Source organism: Neofelis nebulosa, chromosome 18, assembly GCF_028018385.1.
Source record: "Neofelis nebulosa isolate mNeoNeb1 chromosome 18, mNeoNeb1.pri, whole genome shotgun sequence".
In the NCBI taxonomy this organism is placed as follows: Eukaryota; Metazoa; Chordata; class Mammalia; order Carnivora; family Felidae; genus Neofelis; species Neofelis nebulosa.
Window position 1 is genome coordinate 4,508,789 of NC_080799.1, and position 24,090 is coordinate 4,532,878.

A 24,090-nucleotide genomic window follows, 5' to 3' on the forward strand; every position below is an offset into this window, starting at 1 on the left:
ACCGCTGGCCTGCGATGTCTACCAAAGCCCAAGCAGGAGCCCCCGTCGAGTCTCGCTGGCCTTAGATTAGGCATCCATCCCAGGAACTAAACTGGGCTCACAGGGCGGGCGCTGTGACTGGCCTGCCAGGGAATGTGCTGGCTCTGGGGTATCAGCTTCCCTTTCTAAAAGGATGTGGGGAAGAGCACTGAGCACACAAAAAGGAAAACCACTGCAAATGATCATTTAATCCATGATAAAGACAGTATTTCGAGTCAGGGACAAAAAGATGAGTGGCGTAGACAACTAGCAGTTCATTAGGAAAATAAAAATCAGACACATCAAGCCACATCTTGTCAAGAAAAATGGAAAAGATCAACGAATGACAATTTTTTAAAGGTTGTTTCACATAAAGAGAAAGAATACTTGGTATGTAACTGGGTTACAAAAAGAATTTTCCTGTGCTCCATTTCTTTCAGACAAGAAATAACAGTACTTCATCATTGCATGGAAATTTATAGGGCACAGGGCAGTCACTGAATCATTTTCTCAAAAGAAATCATTCTTGCTCCCAAATTCCTGTATCTAACATATGTGAATTACATAATAAAAATGAAAAAAAAAAGTATACCTCCACAATATTAGGATGCTTTATAGCTCCAAGGAACAGAAAAGTCTCAAGTCCAACAGGTGTAAGGAATGTGAACGACCTTCACCTTCCGGGTACAGAGCGGCTTCCGAGCTGGTGAATTCACCATCCGTGTGCTCCCTGCCTGCGGTTCTGCCCTCCCTCAGCTCACCACCCTGACCTCCAGCCCTGAGTCACAAGACGCAATCAACAGGTATCCAGATGGACAATGCCATTCTGCCCTGATTCATCAATGAAGAATCACCCCAAATACTTCCCTAAACATCCTGTTGGCCAGTGTTTGGTCAGACTCTCAGCCCCAAACAGCCTCTGGTGAGGGAGGAAAACCAGGCCACACCAAGGCACTGCCATGAGGAGGAAGGGCTCAGCAGCTGCCGACCTGCTGTGTGGACACTGAGTGAGGAAGGAGACAAGGACAGGACACTGTCTCTGGCGTCCTGTTATGCACATGGCCCCCAGGTCCCTCACACAAGAACTCTGTCGCTGTACATCTGTAGGCACCCCAAATACTGTCAGGAGCAGGAAAGAGAAGGGTATTTTCTACACACGCCTGTCTTCATTGTAACAAACACTCTGTTTTGTTAACAGAGCTGCACCCTGCCTTTGCACACTTAATGACTGTGTTTTTATTAAATCAGCTAAACCCAAGACAGGCAAACACTTTTTTTTTAAGGTATTGTTTGCCTTCTTTATTAAAGAGCAGATCAGTAACGATGGGCATCACTATTTATAAATGCCAAAAAGAGAGTGAGAGAACAGATAAGTAGTGAGGTACTTCTCCAAAAGGTTTAACGAAATTTCTCAGAGCTCTGTTAAGAAAAGTAGAGTGGACACCCGTGTCCCGACCACTACATTCAACACTAAGATCTTGCTACTTTCTGCTTCATCTACTTATGTACACATAAGCCGCACTTATGTACTTCAAAGCTGCAGACATCATGACAGCCTACCCTTCTGTTCTGCATGGCATCCTAGAAAGATTCCCATCCATAACCACCATTATCACACTTCAGAAGAGTAACTAATTCTGTAATATTACCGAATACCATTCCACATTCAAATTCCTCTCAAGGCCTCCAAAGTACATACGTGGATGTCTTCTTGAGCTGGATGTTTTGGGGATCCGATCAAGGATCACGCACTGCATCTGATTATGTCTCGTTAGTCTCTTTGTATTGAAAGAGTCCCCCTGACCCTTTCTCTCTTTTTAAAAATGACATTGGCTTTTAGAGATCAGGCCAGTTGCCTTGGTGAATGCCCCACAGATTTCGCTGATTGATTTCTCCACTGAAGCTGTTCCTCTCTTCTTATTTTCTGTAAACTAAAAGACTAAACGCTTGATTAAAACCATATTAAATATCCTGCCAAGACTATGCCCCAGTGCAACGTACGTACGTACCTCACACTGCATCTCAGCAAGAGGCACACAATGTCACCCCTGGTGAATGGGGGTGAACAATCATTCCATTGTAAAGGTTACCTTTTACAGGGTCAGTGAGGAAGATGTCTGTGGGAGATTCTCTGGCACTGCACGAACTCCCAGTTTCCTTTGTGTCAAATGATCCTGGCATCCACTGATCATCTTTGCCTAGATGCCCTAGGGGTTACAAATTAGCAATTTTTCAAATTCTATCATTCCTCCTACATTTATTAGTGGACACTTTTCTGTAATAATCAGCCTTTCCACAACTGTGCCCACTAAAAGGGCAGGGTGGAAATTCTTTCCTTCTAATTACAGAGTAAGGCGTTTGGGCAAGATTTGTCTCCGATGGTGGAAATGAGCTCAAGCCCCTTTCTCTTTTTCTGTATTGCTGTGGACAGACTTTTTTGTTTATTCGAATGTTGCCATCAGTCATAGTCAGTCTGTTTGATCATCAAATTACCTCAAATTTGGCCAAGGAGAAACCCTGCAGGCTAGCTTCTGGGACCTCTGACATCTCCCCATTAATCTTTGAGTATTTCCTTGTTTTCTGACACAAGAGGTCCCAGTCTCATCCTGGACACTTCAGGGCCCAGGTCTAGAACCAGCTGTCTCTCTGGGGAGTCCTGGTTCCTTGTGTGGGAAATGCTGGCACCATATCTGCTCATCTGTGGGGGAGTGCCATGGCTTCTGGACCCTCAGTGGACACAGCTAAGAGATAGACAACTTCTAAAAAATAATGAGCAATACTTTCAGTTCATATTTCTCATTATGGCAAGGTTTACACAAATTCTTGTTTTTATGGTCACCTCTTCTCTTAAACTGGGGGTTTGGGCTCTGGTATCTCCAATGGTTTCTTTTTGCCTTATCTTACAATATACAAAAACTGGATCCAAAATAACACCAGGATTACTAATAAAATTAATGAGCCATGTTTATAATTTTTTGCAGGCCTTTGTCCTTAAACATATCCCACTGAAAACATACAGTCATAATTCTGCATTCACAAGTTTCTTGTAAAAATTATTTTCTCTGTGCGGTTACCAATTCGATATAAAGATGATTTCTGTTTTCAATTTCAGAATGCTTTTATTTTCTATTTTTGAATATGTAAATAATTTTACATTTATTCAAAAGTCAAAATTTCATAAAAAGGTGTAACGAAAGAAATGTTGCTTCCATCCCTGACTCTAGCATGTTCACTCTTGCCTCCAATTCATTTTATTAGTTTACGGTTTATCCTTCTAGTACTTCCCTTTGCAAAAATGAGTGTGTGTGTGTGTGTGTGTGTGTGTGTGTGTGTGTGCATGTTACTTCCCGACTCTTACACTGAATGTAGCGTGATATATGGTGTTGTGCACTTCCCTTTCCTTAACAGTCTGTTGGGGTATAGTACTTCAAATTTGTCAAACGTATCACTTATAATGCATATTGTACTATAAAAATACAAAAACACACTGGGGGCATTTAGTGTGAGAAATCTGTCCTGATAATTACTAAACCATGGGGAGATACTTCCTACCGACACCAATTTCAACATCTGCTACATAAACCAAACATACATCATGTGTGTACAAAGCCGTCCTTACTTGGGCACCTCAAGTGTCTCATGCTGTCAGCTGCTGCCATGTGCTTTTCCAAAGGCCTCATACTCCCACAATGAGCATCTTCAAAATCTGGTACCACGTCAGAATTATGACTTCTAGTGCTACATTATCTCCAGAAAAAACAATGTATCCACCTATTCCAAATTGATAGAATTCCCCTCAACATTAATTCCTTTCTTCTACAGAGTTTGATTTTTTTCTTTGAACGCTTTCATGTATGTAAAACATTTATATAGTTCCACTCCAGCATCAATTACCTGGTGATCAGTAAGCTGTGACTCTGTAAATGCTTTTATACTTTTGTTGCACTCTGTGATTTTAGCGCCATGACTGATTTCTCTGAGACACAGGTTAGATTCATAGGTAGATGCTAATATACGGGACATTGTTAGGGCTGTCTCTCCACATGAGTTCTTTGATATTTAGTACTGTATGACATGGATACCCCCCCCCGACATTCATTCCAGAGAGAGCCCACAAACCCCCACCCCCTTGTCTTCTGATGCCAGTTAAAGACTGAATTTCCACAGGAGGGGGTCTCCACATTATTACAGTCATAAGGTTTCTCCTGGGTTCTCTTGGTTCTTTTGTCTCGTGACAAAATTTGACTTCGCTCAGGAGGGCTTTCCATATCTGCTGCATCTTAGGGTATCTCTCTTGTGTGAATTACCTGATGCTTTGTGAGAGTCGATTTCTTGCAGAAGGACTTCCCACATTTGCTACATTCATAGGGCTTCTCCCCCGTGTGTGTGCGCTGGTGAACCGTGAGCGTCGACTTCATACAGAAGGACTTCCCACATCGCTTACACTCATAGGGCTTTTCCCCTGTGTGAGTTCTCTCATGATTAATGAGGTTTGACTTCACATAAAAAGTTTTCCCACATTCCTTACATTCAAAGGGGTTCTTCCCTGTGTGAGTTCTCTGATGGACAGTGAGGTGTGATTTCATACAGAAAGATTTCTCACATTCATTGCATTTATAAGGTTTCTCTTCTGTGTGAGTTCTCTGATGTATGGTTAAGGCTGACTTATAACAGAAAGATTTCCCACATTTGTCACATTCGTGGGGCTTCTCCCCAGTGTGTGTTCTCTGGTGTTCAATGAGTTGTGACTTCTGGAAGAAGGTTTTTTTACATTCCTTACACTCATAGGGTTTCTCCCCTGTGTGTGTTCGCTGATGTTTAGTGAGGTGGGACTTCTGGAAGAAGGTTTTCCCACATTCCTTACATTCATAAGGTTTCTCCCCCGTGTGTATTCTCTGGTGTTGACTGAGGGCTTTCATATAGAAGGATTTCCCACATTCATTACATTTATAGGGTTTCTCCCCCGTGTGAGTCCTCTGGTGTACAGTTAAAGTTGACTTATGGCGAAAGGTCTTCTGACATTCGTTACATTCATAGGGTTTGTCTTCCGAATGTGTCCTCTGATGATCGATGAGATTGGACTTCATGGAAAAGGCTTTCCCACATTCACTACATACGTGGGGTTTCTTTCCCGTGTGATTTCTCTGATGAATATTAAGAAGTGACTTCACATAGAATGACTTCTCACATTCATTACACTTAAAGGGCTTCTCTCCAGTGTGAGTTCTCTGGTGTATGATGAGGGTTGACTTCATATGGAAGGCCTTCCCACATTTGTCACACTCATGTGGTTTCTCCCCTGTGTGCGTTTTCTGATGTTTAGTGAGGGCTGATTTTTTATAGAAGGACTTCTCGCATTCATTGCATCCATAGGGTTTCTCCCCCGTGTGGGTTCTTTGACGTACTATTAGGATGGAATTCATGGAGAAGGCTTTGCCACACTCGTTACATTCATAAGGTTTCAAACCGGTGTGAATTTTCTGATGTTTAGTGAGGTTTGATTTCACACAGAAGGTTTTCCCACATTCCTTACACTCATAGGGTTTCTTCCCTGTATGAGATACTTGATGGATAATCAGGGCTGATTTATAGCAGAAGGACTTCCCACAATCTGCACATTTATAGGGTTTCTCTTCTGTATGCTTCCCCTGGTGTACGTGCAGGGCTGACTTATAGTAGAAGGATTTCCCACATTCATTACATCCATAGGGTCTCTCCCCTGTGTGTGTCCTCTGATGGTCAGCAAACTGTGACTTCTGTAAGAAAATTTTCCCACACTCATTGCATTTGAAAGGTGTCTCCCCCGTATGTGTTTTCTGATGTTTAGTTAAGTTCGATTTCACACAGAAGGATTTCCCACATTCCTTACACTCATAGGGTTTCTCCCCCGTGTGAGTCCTCTGATGATGATTGAAGTTTGATTTTGCGTAGAAGGATTTCCCACACTCAGTACACTGATAGGGCTTCTCTCCTGTGTGAATCCTCTGATGGACTTTGAGGGCGGAGTTATGACGAAAAGACTTGTTGCACTCACTGCACACATACAGCCTCCTTTCTGTGTCCTCTGCTGACCAGGAGGGGCCAACTGAACGGGGGCTGTGTCACACTCATTAGGCTTCTCTCCTGGGTGAGATCCCGGATGGTCTGTGGGTTGTGATTTCTGAAAAGTTTTCCCACATTTATTACTTTCACATGGTTTCTCTCCTGTGTGTATCTTCTGGTGCTGAGTCAGGTGAGACTCCTGGTAAAAACACTTCCCACAGTGACTACATTCAAAGGTTTTCTCTCCCGTGTGAGTTGCAGGAGGTTGAGTGAGATGGGACTTCTTGCTGAAGTTATTCTCATTTTCATTAGATTCTTGGGTTTTCTCCTCCATGTTAACTTTCTGATGTTTTGAGAGGGCTGACTTCTCACACTCTTTGACCTCAGTGTGACTCTTCCTTGTGTGAGTTTCCTGAAGGACTTGGCGGGCTGACTCATCACTGATATTTCCCCCATGTTCTGTACAATCAGGGGATTTCTCTTCTGTTTGAGCCCTTGTAGGTGGAATGATGGCTGACTTATTAAGGAAGGTTTCTCCACATTCATCATCTTCAAAAAGTAGTCCCAAAGTTTGAATTTTGTGTTGCTCAGTAAGGTCCTGAGTCTGACTGAGGGATTTCCCGTCTTGGCTATGTGCGTCAGATTTCTTCCCAGTAGGAATATTTTCTTGATTATTATCAAAAAGAAATTTCTCACATGCAGTAATTTCATCAGAGTTCTTACCTGAATGACTTTTATCACTAATAATGGATTCTGAAACATTTTTCAAACTCTTTCTACATGAGTCATACTCACAGGGTGTTTTTCTGCAAACATTATCTCTCTTCTTAGTCAGAGATTTTTTGTTAATGAGTGAAACTCGCCACAAACATTTATCTTGGTTTTCCTGGCTTCTGTCTATAAGGTCATAAATAAGAAAAATTAAGTCCACTTTAAAGATGTTAACACATTTCCTATGATTACCAAGATCAAGATAATTAACACATCCATCACCTTACGTAGTTAACACAAGTAGATTGTGCGTGTGGTGAGAATGGTCAACATCTACTCTCAACAACTTTCCACTGTTCTTACCGTCTTAGTCCCCGTGCTGTGCATCACACCCCCAGAACTTGAATAAGTCATTTGTGAGAAAAAAAAAAAATCAAGCTGATCTAAGACAACCATAATAGCATTTAGTGCTAAAAGCAATGGAGAAAGAATGACAAATCCTTCAAGACTAAAAGTAAATCCCAATAGTTTCATACGTAGACAAAATGGTACTCAGGTGAAGTAACGCCAGTGAGTCTGAACATGCAAGAATGCAGGTAAATATTGTTTTCATGAATTCTTAAAGAACCTACTAGAAAATGAACTTCAATCAAGAAATGGTAGGAGTGCCTGGGTGGCTCAGTTAAGCGTCCAACTTCGGCTCAGGTCATGATCTCACGGTTTGTGAGACTGAGCCCCATGTCAGGCTCTGTGCTGACAGTGCAAAGTGTGCTTGGGATTCTCCCTCTGCCTCTCTCTCTGCCCCTCCCCAGCTCGCTCGCTCGCTCGCTCTCTCTCTCTCTCTCTGTCTCTCTCTCTCTCTCAAAGGAAGGAAGGGAAGAAGGAAAGGAAAGGAAAGGAAACAAGAAACAGTAAAATGTAATACAGCAGGAGATTGCTTCTGAGCACTGATTTGTTGAACTGGGAATCAAGCCTGGAAGCGGGGCCTGCCTATGAGAATACAATGAAAACATAAAGGACTTCAGATCTTAGAATTATTCGATGTTAAATTATAAACGTCCCCAAACCGATCCTCCCCAACCCCCCAGCACAGTAACACCTCCCACCACCATCATCATGTTGCTCAGATGGAACGCTTGCCTCCCCCCATCACATGCCACATCTGACTCAGCAGCCAATCCTCCTCTCTAAACACGCAGCCCCACCTCCCCATGTGCACCAGCTCCTTATTCTAAGCCGCCATCACTTCTCATCTGAAGCAATGCAAGCATGTCTCCCCCACTGAAACCCAACAGCCCACACAGCTCACCATCTAGGCTAACCTGAGTGCTCTGCTGTCTTTGTGACAGGACTTTACTCCTGCAGGAAACTCCTGCCCAGGAAGCTACAGATTGCAAGTAATTTTAATGTTCAGTTCAGAAGCTTCCCCAAAACCCTTTTTTTTTTAATTTTTCAAATTATTATTTTAGAGAGAGAGTGCTAGCAGGGAAGACGGGCAGAGGGAGGGAGAGAATCTGAAGCTGGCTCCACACTCGGTGCAGGGCTCGATCCCACAACCCACAATGATTGTGACTTGAGCCTAAATCAAGAGTTAGATGCTCAGCTGACTGACCACCTAAACACCCTTTCCCAGAAAGCTTTCAGATAAACTCCTTAACTTTCCAATAAATAATAAACTTTTTCTCCAGGACTCTTCAATCCTTGTTGTGTTCACACATCCTGAACTATTACACTAGTGTCCTTACCCAATGGTTATCAAGATCCTGTCTGAAACCATACCCTCAAATCCCACAAATAACCTGATTTTGTTCACCCACCTACAAGGCACTACTGAAACTGTCAGGGTGAGCAATAAATTCAAATGTGCCATATTGGCAGGCGATTCTGGCAGCGTGCTCATGGGGCCAGCCCTGCATACGGTCTCTGTTTCTACTTTTAATCACCACACTCACACCCATCTCTGATCTTCTTGGACAGTAGTGGCCACAGAAATTCTTCTAAAATAGTCTTTTGCAGAAATCTGTTAACAGCTGCCCATTTCACCAAAAATAGAGTCAAAGCCCTTACCATGCCCTGTAAAATATCATCTGGGCTCTGGCTGACTCTCTGAAGTCATCCCCTACCAGTGTTCCTCTCAAATGCATCCTTGCAGCCACAGTGGCCCCCAGAGCACTTCCAACAAACACCTGCCACAAGAGCACGGCCCAGGTATTCACTGTGCCTGGAACCCCTAGAATCCACATAACATTCAATTATCTGCTCTAAGGTGGACCTCATCAAAAAGGTATTCTCTGACCACCTTTTTTAAAAATTTTTATTTTTTTAATGTTTATTTATTTTTGAGAGAGAGAGAGAGAGAGTGTGAATAGGGGAGGGGCAGAGAGGGAGACACAGAATCTGAAGTAGCTCCAGGCTCCAAGCTGTCAGCACAGAGCCTGACATGGGGCTCAAACTCACAAACCATGAGCTCATGACCTGAGCTGAGCCACCCAGGTGCCCAGGTGGGGTGTCAGAGAGCACACCCCACTCCATCTGCTTTTAGCCTGCTTTAACTGTCTTCATGGGTCTTGTCACCACTTGATAAGTAAATTTTTTAGTTATATCTATCTTCTCCTGCTAGCTTGTAAGCTCCAAGAGCTCGGGAAGATTGTTACATTTACTGGCTTATCTCCAACACCAAGAACATGAGTGGCACATAGTAGAAATATCTGCAGCAGAATGAATGAATGAATGCACATGTAGGGGGGGAACATAAAAAGAAAATACACCATGAAAATGGAGGAAGATGCACACTAGAGAAAGAAACAGAAGATGCTAAGATGACGCAAGCAAGGGTTCAATACTGGGTGTCAGGCAGAAAAGGACAGCACTGGTATTTACAAGTGATGAAGTAGGGCGATTTGGGTGATTGGAGGTCTGCTAGCTCACTGTTCAGCTACTTCCGAAGGCCTCAGGGCCCAAAATAGAACTACTGAGACACACACCAACCTCAGAACCAGCCCATCCGGGACCTGATTTCTGTGGGCTTCATTCTCCATAATGACTAACTCACCTTGATCACCCTGATCTGGGGATTCTCCCCTTGATGGCCACAGCTCTTCTCCTTGCTCCAACTTGAAGATCACCTCCGGTTTGGTGAGGCGACACCCTGTGAGTGGGATACAGGGTAAAACTCCTCACGGGCTGCTTGGGTATCAGGGCCCGTGGAGGACGAGGAAGGTGCAGCTTCAGGAGCCACATGATAAAGGTGCCCATTTGAACCTTTCATTAGGGAGGCAGGAACACATCCTTTCTATGCCCAATGCGAACATCTTTGACCCATGAGATGTACACACATTATCACTAAACACTCCTTCAAGGGCCCACAAACTCTGGCAGCTAAGAACGAAGAAAAGAAACGCATGCTATGAGACATTACACAGGGAACACCCCTCACCCACTGAGACCAGGTGGCTGTAGTTCTCCAGCATCACGTCCCGGTACAGCGTCCTCTGTGTGCCTGTCAGTTGTAGCCACTCATCCCAGGTAAAGTCCACAGTCACGTCCTTGAACGACATGGATCCCAGACCAGCGCATTTCTGTTCAAGCCAAAGAGATCAGTATTAGGTGACATGAAACAGATATGTGAGAACTCTTAACATGTTTACTCTGAGAGTTTACAACAAATATTATACATGTTGCCTACTCTGTATCTTGTTTTGTTTTTATTTTGTGGGGTAAACTGATATGACAGGAAAACCCCAGTGTATTAACTTATTAATTCAAATAAAAAAACTACACTTCCTACTGTGTTTCTGAAACTGTCCTACCCTGCCAAGAATATTAAGCTAAATCAGTCCTCTTTTCTTCCCCCTGCCCTTAAGGAGCTTAAGCCTTAGTAAGGAGACAAATCACATTTACAAACACTTATCCTGTAATACGATATTATGAGAGGTGCATGGGAATCATGTACAGTTAGTGTTAAATAAGGGTAGACAATATGGTTCTATTGTGCATTGTCAGGTTGTGCTTCATCTAGCAGGGGATCTTTGTTAATGTGGCACCATTACACAAGCAGAGCCAAGGAGGCATGACAAACACCCAGAAGTGTGACAGGAGAACGCGGTGTAGGACTCTAAGAAGATAAAGTTCTGCAAAGGTGTTCAGGGATACATTACAGAGTGAGTCCGGGTCTTAGTCCTATAGCTGAGTGTCTCTAAAATACTGCACCCTCACCCTAGCAATAAATTTTTGAGCACCTCCAATTAATTTATTAATAAATAATATATACACCCTGTCAACCCATGCAATAATGATAGGCTTAATTTAACTTTTTTTTTTTCTCCCTGGCTAAAAGTTAAATGTAGACAATTGACTGTTTCCTTCCTACTGGAGCATCCTGGGCCCTCTATAGGCGGGAGGTAGGACACTCAAGATAACGAGGAGCCAGTAAGGATTGAAAGCAATCACTGTCACAGCTGCAATGTTTACACTGAAACACAAGACAGATCTCAAATCAAAAACTTCCAAAAACCCGACTTTAAAACTTAAGGTACCAGGAAAAGAAGAAATTAAACCAAAACCCAGCTGAAAGAAATAATAAAATCAGAACAGAAATAAACAAAATAGAAAAACAACAGATAAAATGAAAATAAAAGCCGGTTTTTCAAAGAGATAAACAAAATGGATAAACTTTTACCTAGATGGACTAAGAAAAAACAGCAAAGTCTCAAATTACTAAAATCAGAAAAGAGTAAGAACATTACTACCAATTTAGCAGAAATAAAAAGGCTTATAAGACATTACTATGAACTACAGTGTGCCAAAACACTGGAAAACCAAGAGGAAATGGATAGATTACCAGAAACACAAAACCTAGCAAGACTAAATCAGGAGGAAAATAGATGATCTGAATAGAACTCTAACTAGGAAGGAGACTGGGTCAGAAATGAGGAATATAGGGACAAATACAAGTCCAGGACCTCATGGCTTCACTGTTTCATTCTATCAAAAATTCAAAGAAGAGGGGCGCCTGGGTGGCGCAGTCGGTTAAGCGTCCGACTTCAGCCAGGTCACGATCTCACGGTCCGTGAGTTCGAGCCCCGCATCAGGCTCTGGGCTGATGGCTCGGAGCCTGGAGCCTGTTTCCGATTCTGTGTCTCCCTCTCTCTCTGCCCCTCCCCCGTTCATGCTCTGTCTCTCTCTGTCCCAAAAATAAATAAAAAACATTGAAAAAAAAAATTAAAAAAAAAAAAATTCAAAGAAGAGCTAAATTACAATCCTTCTCAAACTTTTCCAGAAAACTGAAGAGGACTTCCTAACTCACTTCCTAACTCATTCTGTGAGACCAGCATCACCATGATACCAAAGCCAGAAAAAGACACTGCAAGAAAACTACAGACCATTATCCTTTACGTACAGATGCAAAATCCTCAACAAAATTCTAGCAAACCAAATTCAGTAGTATATTAAAAGTACTACATACCATAACCAAGTAGTTTATTCCTGGAATGTGAAGATAGTTCAAAATATGAAAACCAATCAACATCATATACTACACATTGACTGAAGGAAAAAAAAAAACATATGATAATCTCAACTGATGGAGAAGCATCTGACAAAATCCAGTACCCCTTCTTCATGAAAAAACACTCAATAAGGGGCGCCTGGGTGGCTTGGTCGGTTAAGCGTCCGACTTCGGCTCAGGTCATGATCTCACAGTCCGTGAGTTCGAGCCCCGCATCGGGCTCTGTGCTGACAGCTCGGAGCCTGGAGCCTGTTTCAGATTCTATGTCTCCCTCTCTCTCTGCCCCTCCCCTGTTCATGCTCTGTCTCTCTCTGTCTCAAAAATAAATAAACGTTAAAACAAACAAACAAAAAAATTAAAAACAAACAAACAAAAAAAAAACCACTCAATAAACTGTGAATAGTAAGAACCTACCTCAACATAATAAAAGTAATACATGGAAAACCCAGAGAAAACATCACATTCAGTGGTGAAAGAAAGTTTTTCCTCTAAGACCAGGAACAAGACAAGGATGCCCAATTTGCGCCACTTCTATTCAATATAGTACTGGAAATTCTAACCAGAGCGATTATGCAAAAAAAAAAAAGAGAGAGAAGATATTCAAATCAGAAAGGAAGAAGTAACACTACATCTATTTGCAAATAGTATGATCTTGTATGCAGAAAACCCAAAAGAGTCCACAAAAAAACTGAGCTAATAAAAGAATTCAGCAAAGTAGCAGGAAGGATACAAAGTCAACACACAAAAAACAGTTCCATTTCTATACACTAACAACAATTTGAAATGGAAGTTATAAAAACAATCCCATTTACAATAACATCAAAAAGAATAAAATACTAGGAATTAACAAAGGAGGTGAAAATTTGTACAATAAAAGCTACACAACACTGCTTAAAGAAATTAAAGACATAACTAAATAGAAACACACCCCACATTCATGGACTGGAGGACATAACATTGCAAAGATGTCAAGATGCTACCTAAAGCGATCTACAGAATCAACACAATTCCTATCAAAATCCCAATGATTTTTTTTTTAACTTTTTTTTAACATTTATTTATTTTTGAGACAGAGAGAGACAGAGCATGAACGGGGGAGGGTCAGAGAGAGGGAGACACAGAATCTGAAACAGGCTCCAGGTTCTGAGACGTCAGCACAGAGCCCGACGCGGGGCTTGAACTCACAGACCGTGAGATCATGACCTGAGCCGAAGTCGGCAGCTTAACTGACTGAGCCACCCAGGCGCCCCTAGAAAAACTCTTCTTAAAATTCCCATGGAATCTCAAGGGACCCCAAATAACCCAAAACAATCTTGAAAAAGAAAAGCTGGAGGACTCATTATTTCCTGACTGCAAAACTCACTACAAAGCTACAGAAATCAGAACAGTGTGGCACAGGCAATAGACAGACATATAGACAAATGGAATAGAGAGCCCAGAAATAAAACCTCACATACAAGGTCAGATAGTTTTTTGTAAAAGTGCCAAGACCATGAAATGGGTAAAAGACAGTTTTTTCAACAAATGGCACTGGGAATACTGGGTATCCACATGCAAAAGAATGAAGTTGGAACCCTATTTAACACCACAGACAAAAATTAAAGTGGATCAAAGACCTAAATGTAAGATTTAAAAGTATAAAACTCTTAGAAAAAAACTTAAGGCAAAATCTTTATGACACTATATCTGGCTATAATTTTCTGGATAGGACATCACAACAAAAGGGCAGGCAACAAAAGAAAAAACAGATAAATTGAACTTCCTGAAAATTACAAAGTCTGTGCATCAAAAGACACTCTCAACAGGGGCGCCTGGGTGGCGCAGTCGGTTGGGCGTCCGACTTCAGCCAGGTCACGATCTCGCGGTCCGTGAGTTCGAGCCCCGCGTCAGGCTCTGGGCTGATGGCTCGGAGCCTGGAGCCTGCTTCCGATTCTGTGTCTCCCTCTCTCTCTGCCCCTCCCCCGTTCATGCTCTGTCTCTCTCTGTCCCAAAAATAAATAAAAAACGTTGAAAAAAAATTTAAAAAAAAAAAAAAAAAAAGACACTCTCAACAGAGTAAAATGCAACCCACAGAATGGGCCAAAATATTTGTAAGTAATATATCTGATAAGGTGTTGATACCCAGAATACACAGAGAACTCCTAAAGCAAAACAACAACAAACCACAAACAGCCAGTTCAAAAATGGGCAAAGGACTTCAGCATTTTCCAAAGAAGATACACAAATGGCCAATAAACACATGAGAAGATGCTCAACATCACTGATCATTACAAAAATGCAAATTAAAACTACAATGAAATACCACCTTGCACCCATTAGGTTATGATAATACATACACACACACACACCCAAATGCTGGAGAGGATGTAGAGATAGGGGATCCCCTGTGCACAGTTGGTGGGGATGTGAAATAGTACAGCCATTATGGAAGGGTGTGGCAGTTCTGCAAAAAAGTTAAAAAACAGAATTACCGCATGACCCAGAAATTCTGCTTCTGAATATAAACCCAAAAGAATTGAAAGCGGGGTTGTGAAGAAATGTTTGTACACCTGTATTTATAGCAGCATTATTCACAATAGCTATAATGTGGAAACAACCCAGGTATTCCTCAACAGATGAAAAGATAAGCAAATGTGTTATATACACAAAATAGAATATTATTTATCCTTAAAAAGGAAGGATATTCTGACACATGCTATAATATAGATGAACCTTTAAGACATTATGTTAAGTGAAATAAGCCAGCCACAAAAAGACCGATACTGTACGACATCATTTACGTGAGCTAAATATATAGGAATATCAGACATAGATATAAATATATCAGATATCAGAATAGTCAATATCATAGACAGAGAATAGTGGTTGCCAGAGACAAGAGGAAGGGAGGAATACAGTTACTGTTCAATGGGCACAGAATTTCAGTTTTATAAAAGAGTTACGGGGATGGATGGTGGAGATGGCTGCACAACATTATGAATGTATTTATTTAATACCACTTAAAAATAATTAGAATGGTAAATTTTATATGCCACAATAAAAAAATTGGGGAAAATTGCATTGAAGAGTGAACCCCCATCAAATGTACATGGCTGGAGAAAGATACACTATGCTAATACTAATCAAAAGAAAGCAGGTGGGCCTGCATTATTTTCAGGCTCAGCAGACTTTAATAAAAGTTCTCAAGGATAAAGAGAGGCTTTCATCATGATAAAAGGGTCAATTCTCCAAGAAAAGATAATAATCCTCAATATGTATGTGCCTAACAACAAAATGTCAAATATGTTAAAACTGACAGAACTCCAAGGAGAAAGAGGTGAATCCACTGTTACATAGCTGGAGACTTCAACATTATTCTACCAGAAATGGACAGATCCAGCAGGCAAAAAACCAGTAAGAGTTGAACTCAACAACACCATCAGTCAAGTGGATCTAACATCTATAGACTACTCCATCCGACAGAAGCAGAATACATTCTTCTCCAGTTCACCTGGAACATTCACCAAGACGGACCACATTCTGGGCCATAAAACACACCTTAATTAATTAAGAGGAAATAGAAGTCATACAATTTCTGCCCTCAGACCACAGTGGAATTAAACTATACAGCAATAACAGAAAGATAACTGAAAAACTCCAAAATACATGAAGATCAAACAACACACTTGTAAATAACACACGGGTGAAAGAAGAAATCTCAAAAGAAATTTAAAATAGTTTGTACTAAATGAAAAATAAAACACAATTTATCAAATATTTGTGCAATGCAGCCAGAGCAATACAGCAAAATGTATAGCATTTAGTGCATATGTTAGAAAAGAAGAAAGATCTAAAATCAATCACCTAAGATTCCACCTTAGGAAACTGGAAAAAGAGCCACAAACCAAAAGTGAATAGAAGAAAAAGAAATCATAAAAATTAGAGTAGAAATCAAATGGAAATTTCAAAAGAAATTGAAAAATTGAAATCAATAGGAAAAAAAAAGTCAATGAAACCCAAAGCTGACTCTTGGAAAAGATCCAAGAAAAAAAAAATCAATAAACCTCTATCTAGGCTTTCTATGAAAAAAAGAGAGGACACAAAGTACTAAGATGTGAAATCAAAGAGAGGATATAGGGGCGCCTGGGTGGCGCAGTCGGTTAAGCGTCCGACTTCAGCCAGGTCACGATCTCGCGGTCCGTGAGTTCGAGCCCCGCGTCAGGCTCTGGGCTGATGGCTCGGAGCCTGGAGCCTGTTTCCGATTCTGTGTCTCCCTCTCTCTCTGCCCCTCCCCCGTTCATGCTCTGTCTCTCTCTGTCCCAAAAATAAATAAAAAAATAAAAAACGTTGAAAAAAAAATTAAAAAAAAAAAAAAAAAAAAGAGAGGATATAGTGATATCCTAGGGATATTAAAAGATCCTAGGGATGTTAAAATAATAAGAGGAATACAATGAATAACTCTGTCCACAAATTTGATAACTGCATGAAGTTATTCAAAGACACAATCTGCCAAACACACAAGAACAAATACACCAATCTAAATAAGTCTATATCTGTCAAAGAAATTGAGTCAATAATTAATAATCTCCCAAAACAGAAAGCACCAAGCTTAGATGCGTTTACTGGTGAATTCTACCAAACACTTAAGGAAGAAATTCTACTACTTCTCTACAGTCTCCTTTACAAGATAGAAACAGAGAGGGTGCCTGGGTGGCTCAGTCAGTTAAGTGTCTGACTCTTGATTGCGGCTCAGGTCGTGGTCTCAGGTTGTTAAGATTGAGCCTGGCGTCAGGCTCCATGCTAGTTGGGGAAGTCTGCTTAAGATTCTCTCTCTCCCTCTCCCTCTACACCTCCCTGGTTCATCATGCATGTGCACTCTTTCTCTCTCTCTCTAAAAAAGAAAAAAGAAACAGAGTGGAATAGTTCCTATTTCATTCTATGTGGCCATCACTACCCTAATATTAAAATAAGACAGACATTCCAAGAAAACTACACACCAATATCTCTCATCAATGTAGAAGCAAAATCCTCAATAAAATATTAGCAAAACAAGTCCAACAATGTATAAAAAGAGTTATATATCACAACCAAGTAGTATTTTTCCCAGATACACAAGGCTGGTTAAATATTTAAAATCAATTAAGGTAAACCCATTTCATCAACAGGCTAAAGAAGAAAAATCACATGACCACATCCATAGATGCAGACAAAGCATTTGAAAAACGATAAAAACTCTCAATAAACTAGGAATACAGAGAAAGGTCCTCAACTTGATAAAGAATACCTACCAAAACCTACAGCTAACATCATACTTAATGGTGAGGAACTAGAAGCTTGGGAACTGATTGGGAAGGAAGAAACAAGGTGTCTCTGTTCACAGATGACATGTTCCTCTATGTAGAAAATCCAAAAGAATTAACAAAAAAAGTCCTGAAGCTATTAAGTGATTATAGCAAGTTTGCAGAATACAAGGTTAATATACAGCAGTCAACTGTTCTCCCTTATAACGGCAATGAATAAGTGGAATTTGAAATTAAAAACATAATTTCATGTACATTTTCACCGAGAAAAAAATGATACTTGGGGGGCACCTGGGTGGCTCAGTCGGTTAAGGGTCCGACTTTGGCTCAGGTCATGATCTCACAGTTCGTGGGTTTGAGCCCCACGTCAGGCTCTGTGCTGACAGCTCAGAGCCTGGAGCCTGCTTCCAATTCTGTGTCTCCCTCTCTCTCTCTCTGCCCCTCCCCTGCTCATGTTCTCTCTCTCTCTCAAAAAGAAAAGAAACTTAAAAAAAAAAATTTTTAAATGGTACTTGGGTATAAACCTAACAAAATATATACAAAATGTATATGAGAAAAATCATAAATCTCTGATGAAACAAATACAAAACTAAATAAGTGGAGAGTTAGCCCATGTTTGTGGACAGGAGGACTCAATGTTGTCAAGATAACAGTTCTTCCCAACTTGATCTATAGCTTCAATCAATCCTAATCAAAATCCCAGCAAGTTATTTTGTGGATATCAACAGATTCGAAAGTTTATACATAAAGGCAAAAACCTACAGTGGCCAATATAATATTGAAAGCAATATTGGAAGCAAGTTGGAAGACCAACACTACCTCATCCCAAGTCTTATATAAAGCTGTAGTAATCAAGGCACCTGCTACTGGTGAAAGAATCAATGGAACAAAACAGAGATCCCAGAAATAGACCTCCATAAATACAGTCAGCTGATCTTTGACAAAGGAGCAAAGACAGTCTTTTCAACAAATAGCACTGCAATAATTGGAAATCCACGTGCCAAAAAATTAATCTACATTCAGATCTTACATCCTTCCCAAAAATTAACCCAGAATGGGTCACAGACCTAAATGTAAAATACAAAGCCATACGACTCCTAGAAGACAAAACAGAAGAAAATCTAGACTTTGGGTTTGGAGATGACTTTTTATATACAACTTCAAAGGCATAATCCACAAAAGAAAGAACTGGTGAACCAGACTTCATTAAAATTAAAACTTCCACTCTTTGAAAGACATTGTCAAGAGAGTAAGAAGACAAGCCACAGACTAAAAGAAAATATTTGCAATAAAAATATCTGATAAGGGACTGTTACCCAAAATATACAAAGAACTCTTAAAACTTAACAATAAGCGGGGCACCTGGCTGGCTCACTCAGAAGAGCATGTGACTCTTAATCTTAGGGTCATGAGTTCAAGCCCCATGTCAGTGTAGAGATTATTAAAATAAAATAAATAAACCTAAAAAATAAAAACTCCACACTAAGAAAACAAACAACCCGAGACCTTCAGGGACACCTCACCAAAGACATACAGCTAGCAAATAAGCATATAAAAAGGTGCTCCTGGGGCGCCTGGGTGGCTCAGTCGGTTGAGCGGCTGACTTCGGCTCAGGTCATGATCTCACAGTCTATGGGTTCAAGCCCCACGTCAGGCTCTGTGCTAACAGCTCAGAGCCTGGAGCCTGTTTCCAGTCCTGTGTCTCCCTCTCTCTCTGCCCCTCCCCCAGTCTCACTTTGTCTCACTCTGTCTCTCAAAAATAAATAAATATAAAAAAAATTTTTTTTAAAGTGCTCCATATATCATTAGAGAAATGAAAATTAAAATACCACCACACACCTATTAGTATGACCCAGATCCAGAACATTGATAACACCACATGCTGGTCAGGATGGAAAACAACAGGAATTTTCATTCAGTTCTGGTGGGAACGCAAAATGGTATAGCTAGCGTGGACAAGTTTGATGGGTTTCTTAGGAAACTAAACATACTCTTACCATATGATCCAGCAATCACACTCCTTGGTATTCACTCAATGAAGTTAAAAGTTGTGTCCACACAAAAACCTGCACGTGGACATTTATTCCAGCTTTGTTCACTACTGCCAATACTTGGAAGCAACCCAAATGTCTTTCAGTAGGTGATGGATAACTACACTGTGGCCCATCCAGACAGCAGGGTATTATTCAGAGCTGAAATGAAATGAGCTATCAAGCTATGAAAAGACAGACAGGAATCTTTTTTTTTTTTTAATGTTTATTTATTTATTTTTGAGAGAGAAAGACAAGGTGTGAGCAGGGGAGAGGCAGAGAGAGAGGGAGACACAGAATCCAAAGCAGGCTCTAGGCTCTGAGCTGTCCGCACAGAGCCCTACGTGGGCCTCGAACCCACAGACCGTGAGATCATGACCTGAGCCGAAGTCAGACGCTTAACTGACTGAGCCACCCAGGTGCCCCATCAGGAATCTTAAATGCATACCACTAAGTGAAAAAAAGCCTGTCTGAAAAGGCTACATACTGTACAATCCCAACTATATGACATTCTGGAAAAGGCAAAACTATGAGGACAATGAAAATATCAGTGGTTGCCAGGGGGAGGGAGAAGGGAGGGATGAATAGCACAGAGGACTTCTAAGCACAGTGAAAATGCAGTTGGCCTCTGAACATAGGTTTAAACTGCATGGGTCCACTTATACTCAGATTTTTTTTTCTTTAAATTTTTATTTACTTTGAGAGAGAGAACATGAGCTGGGGAGGGACAGAGAGAGGTAGAGAGAATCCCAAGCAGGCTTCATGCTGTCAGTGCAGAGCCCAATGCAGGGCTCAACCTCTTGAAGCGGGAGATCATGACCTCAGCCAAAATCAACAGTCAGATGAAAAACTGATGTTTTTCAATAAATTCAGTACTACAAATATGTTTTCTCTTCCTTATGAGTTTTTAATGACAGTTTCTTTTTCTCTAGCTTATTTATATTGTAAAAATATAGTATATAATACATGTAACATAAAAATATGTGTTAATCAACTGTTTATGTTACTAGTAAAGCTTCCAGTCTATTAATAGTTGAGTTTGTGGGGGGAGAGAGTTAAAAGCTATGTGTAAATCTCTGACTGAACGAGGTATTGGTGCACCTAATCCCCAAGTCGCTCAAGGGTCAACTGTACGTTGTATGATACTGTAATTGGGGATACATGTTACACATTTGTCAAAAACCCACAGTGTGAACACCAAGAGTGAACCCTAAGGTAATCTATGGACTTTGGATGATTATGATGTATTAATGTAGCTTCATCAATTACAACAAATGCACCTCTCTGGGAGGGGAGGATATTGATAATGGGGAAGGCTGGGGTGGGGGGTAGGAGCACACGAAAAATCCCTGTACCTTCCACTCAATTTTGGTGGAAACCTAATGCTGCTCTAACAAAAACCAAATCCTTAAAGCAACAACAACAAAACTCCACCTTGTATGATCCGAGACAGCATTCAGGGAAGGGAAAGGACACCCTAGTTCTCCCGGATGGCCCTGCTGGGTTCCCAGGTAGGATGGTTACCAAGTAAGAGCAGAGTATGGGGCACCTGGGTGGCTCAGTCGGTTAAGTGTTCGACTTCAGCTCAGGTCATGATCTGGCATGGTTCATGAGTTCGAGCCCCATGGCCAGCTCTGTGCTGACAGCTCAGAACCTGGAGCCTGCTTCGGATTCTGTGTCTCCCTCTCTCTCTGCAACTCCCTCCCCCACTCATGCTGTGTCTCTCTCTCAAAAAGAAACATTAAAAAAAAATTTTTTTAAAGGAAGTTCTGATATAGGCTATAGCATGCACAAACCCTGAAAACATTTTAAGTGAAAGAAGCCAGACACAAAAGAACAAAGACTGTGTGACTGCACTTAAATAAAATATCTAGAATAGGGAAATTCATAGAAACAGAAAGCAGTTTTGGGTACCACTAGCTGGGGGGTGGGGGGATATCGGGGGTTACTGCTTAAGGATTACAGAGATCTGTCTGGGGAGATGAAAAAGTTTTGAAAATCATGGTGATGGCTGCACAACACTGTGAGTGTAATTAATGCCACTGAACTGTATGCTTATGGTTAAATGGTTAAAATGGCGAATTTTGTTATATACATTTTACCAAAATAAAAGAAACGTGAACGGATAGTGCACAAGCATTTGCCAAAGACTGTGAGTTTGAACAATCTGCTGTCCAACTGTGCAACTTAACAAGTTAAAAAAGAACCAGTCGTCCGTTTCTTTCATTCCTCCAGACAGCCTTCGGGTTTTGTCCCCAGATCAGAGCGGACGTTCGGACAGCTCTCCAGACTCTGACACCACTGTAGTCCCTGATAAAACCTGAGTTCTGACCTCCACTTCCAATGAGAAATGATTACAGGCAACCAGGGGCTCAAGGCAAGGTTCTTCACTACCTGAAGAACTTCAAAGACATTTTTTTCCAGACTCCAGAGTCACTAAGTCTCTCTGTCCCAGGAAAAAACTGGCTGGTCTCTCTTTGTGGTCACTGAAAATCCTGCGTAGATCAGGAAGCTCAAAGATAAACGTGTGGGTCACCTTTGATGACTGTAGGGTCGGTCCCGTGACCTGCAGCCAACTGCTTGCTGCCTGCTAGACAGATGCCACCCACTCATTCTTCATTGGCCCTGAAGTACTTTTCCTTTATTTCCACTCTTCTACAATAATGTGTGAACACATTTACAAAAACCACAAAACCTGCGGGAAAAAGAAATCAAGAATAAAGAAAAGAAAAGAACTCACCTGGGATTTGTTCATTTTCCGTTGTACTCGGAAGAGCATCAAAACCTGGGAAGGCGTACCTGTAAGAGGACAGAGAACAGGATAATGAGAGCCGGCTGGCCCTGCAGCATCTGGATTATTGTACAAACTTCTGCACACAGGCTGGGTAACCTCTGATGGTGGAGAAGAGAAGGAAGGTGACATCTGTCCCTCTGTGACTCCTGAAATGTTTCCTACTGCTTTAACTACGCCGCCCCCCCCCAACACAGAAACGTTAAAAACGGAACTATTATTAAGCAAATTCTGGCACGTCAAAAAAAATGAAATACAAGGTCTTCATTAAACCTGACGTTGCAGGGGAGAACAAATCCTAAAGGATGTTTTGTGTATCTGATTTACTAGATAACGTTCACCCCCTGGGTAGGAGAATCCTCAAAGCTTTAGAAAAAGGCACAGGTGCCTTGAATGCAGGTCTTCTAAAAACGTGTTTCTTCTCATTGGACTGATGCTTCTCAAAAGGATCTTTTAGGAGTAAACTTGCTTTGATGGGACTGTGAGGACAGCACCAAGCTTGGAGTCAGGGACTCTGGCTTCTATTCCCTCTTGTTAATCTTAAATAAGCCATTTCCTCTGTCAGGATCTTTCCCCCACTTCTGCCAGATGAGACAAAAATAGAAAGAAAGGAAAAATCCTGGCAAACCTTCCCTGAACTACTACTCTTGAGCCTGTAAGATCGGGACACGAGAGCGCACCTCCACAGGCCCGACGCGGTGAAAGCTGCCCAGCTTCTGGAAAGAATCGGTGGAGAACGAAGGGAGGCAAGAGAGCGTTTGGGGTGCGGTTGAAAAAAGCTGCCCGCCTGTAGAACTCCTAGCGTCCCGCCAACCAGGCGACACTTCTCCCACGGTCTGTCCCCTCGCCACCACCTGGCCCCAGCTGCCGGCAAAGTGACTCACAGCATCTGAATACGGTGAAATCCCTGGAGCCCTGCCCCCCCTTGCTTCTTTTCCGCGTTTCTTCCGTCTTTCTCTTCTGAGGCTCCGACGGGCTCTGATGCGTTCTTCCCGGCGGGATTCCTGCGCCTGCGGACCGGTCCTTCCTGCCTCCGTGAAGCTGCTTTGTTCCAGGAGAGCCTAGGGGACAGACACCCGCTGGCTGGCACCTTCACCAGGGGCCCCGGACCCTCGGGGAGCCGAGGACACACAGCGCCTGTCAGGGAGCGCAAAGCAGGGGGCTGAGAACAAAGGCAGGCGGGCCGCCGCGAAGCGCCCTCAGCCCCCGGACAGCGCAGATTTGGGGAGCACCCCCGGCCCCCGGCGGGCAGGACCCCCGCGGCTCCCCGGGGACCCATATTCCACGGACCCAGGGAGACACGAAAGGAGCCCCGGGATGCACACCGCCGCGGGGCGCGCGCGCGTGCGCGTGTGACCACAATACATTTGGGTCCGACGAGGGCACGGCGGGCAGCGCACGACACCCGGTCCCCGTCCTACCTCCGAGAAGCGGTCGAGCCGCCTCGGCGCCTACGAGGACGGAGACCCCGCGGCGAGCGCGGCTTCCCCCCAAAACGCCGCACTTCCTGCGCGTTCGCTCGGGGCCCTCCAGAGGCGCCCCCATTCGGTGTCGACTCGGCCCCCGCCGCGGTGGCGGGGGAGGAGGGGCGGCCTGAGCGGGCCCCGAGCGAACCCGAAGCCTCCCTCCCCACGCCCCACGCCGCAGCCTCAGGCCGTCCGCGCGGACCACGGTCCGGACCTCCCGGACCTCCCGGACCAACCGCCCGCCTTC

At 42.5% G+C, this 24,090-nt stretch overlaps 1 protein-coding gene across 1 annotated transcript; it reads right to left on the bottom strand.

Annotated features, from left to right (window-relative positions):
* Positions 1-582: 582 nt before the first annotated feature.
* On the bottom strand, positions 583-24,090 carry LOC131501554 (zinc finger protein 420-like). Its single transcript, XM_058711874.1, is given in 7 exon segments — positions 583-6,103; positions 6,106-6,957; positions 9,824-9,919; positions 10,208-10,349; positions 22,327-22,385; positions 23,262-23,438; positions 23,799-24,090. Coding segments are annotated over 7 exon segments (3,255 nt in total). The 5' UTR covers positions 23,923-24,090; the 3' UTR covers positions 583-4,298.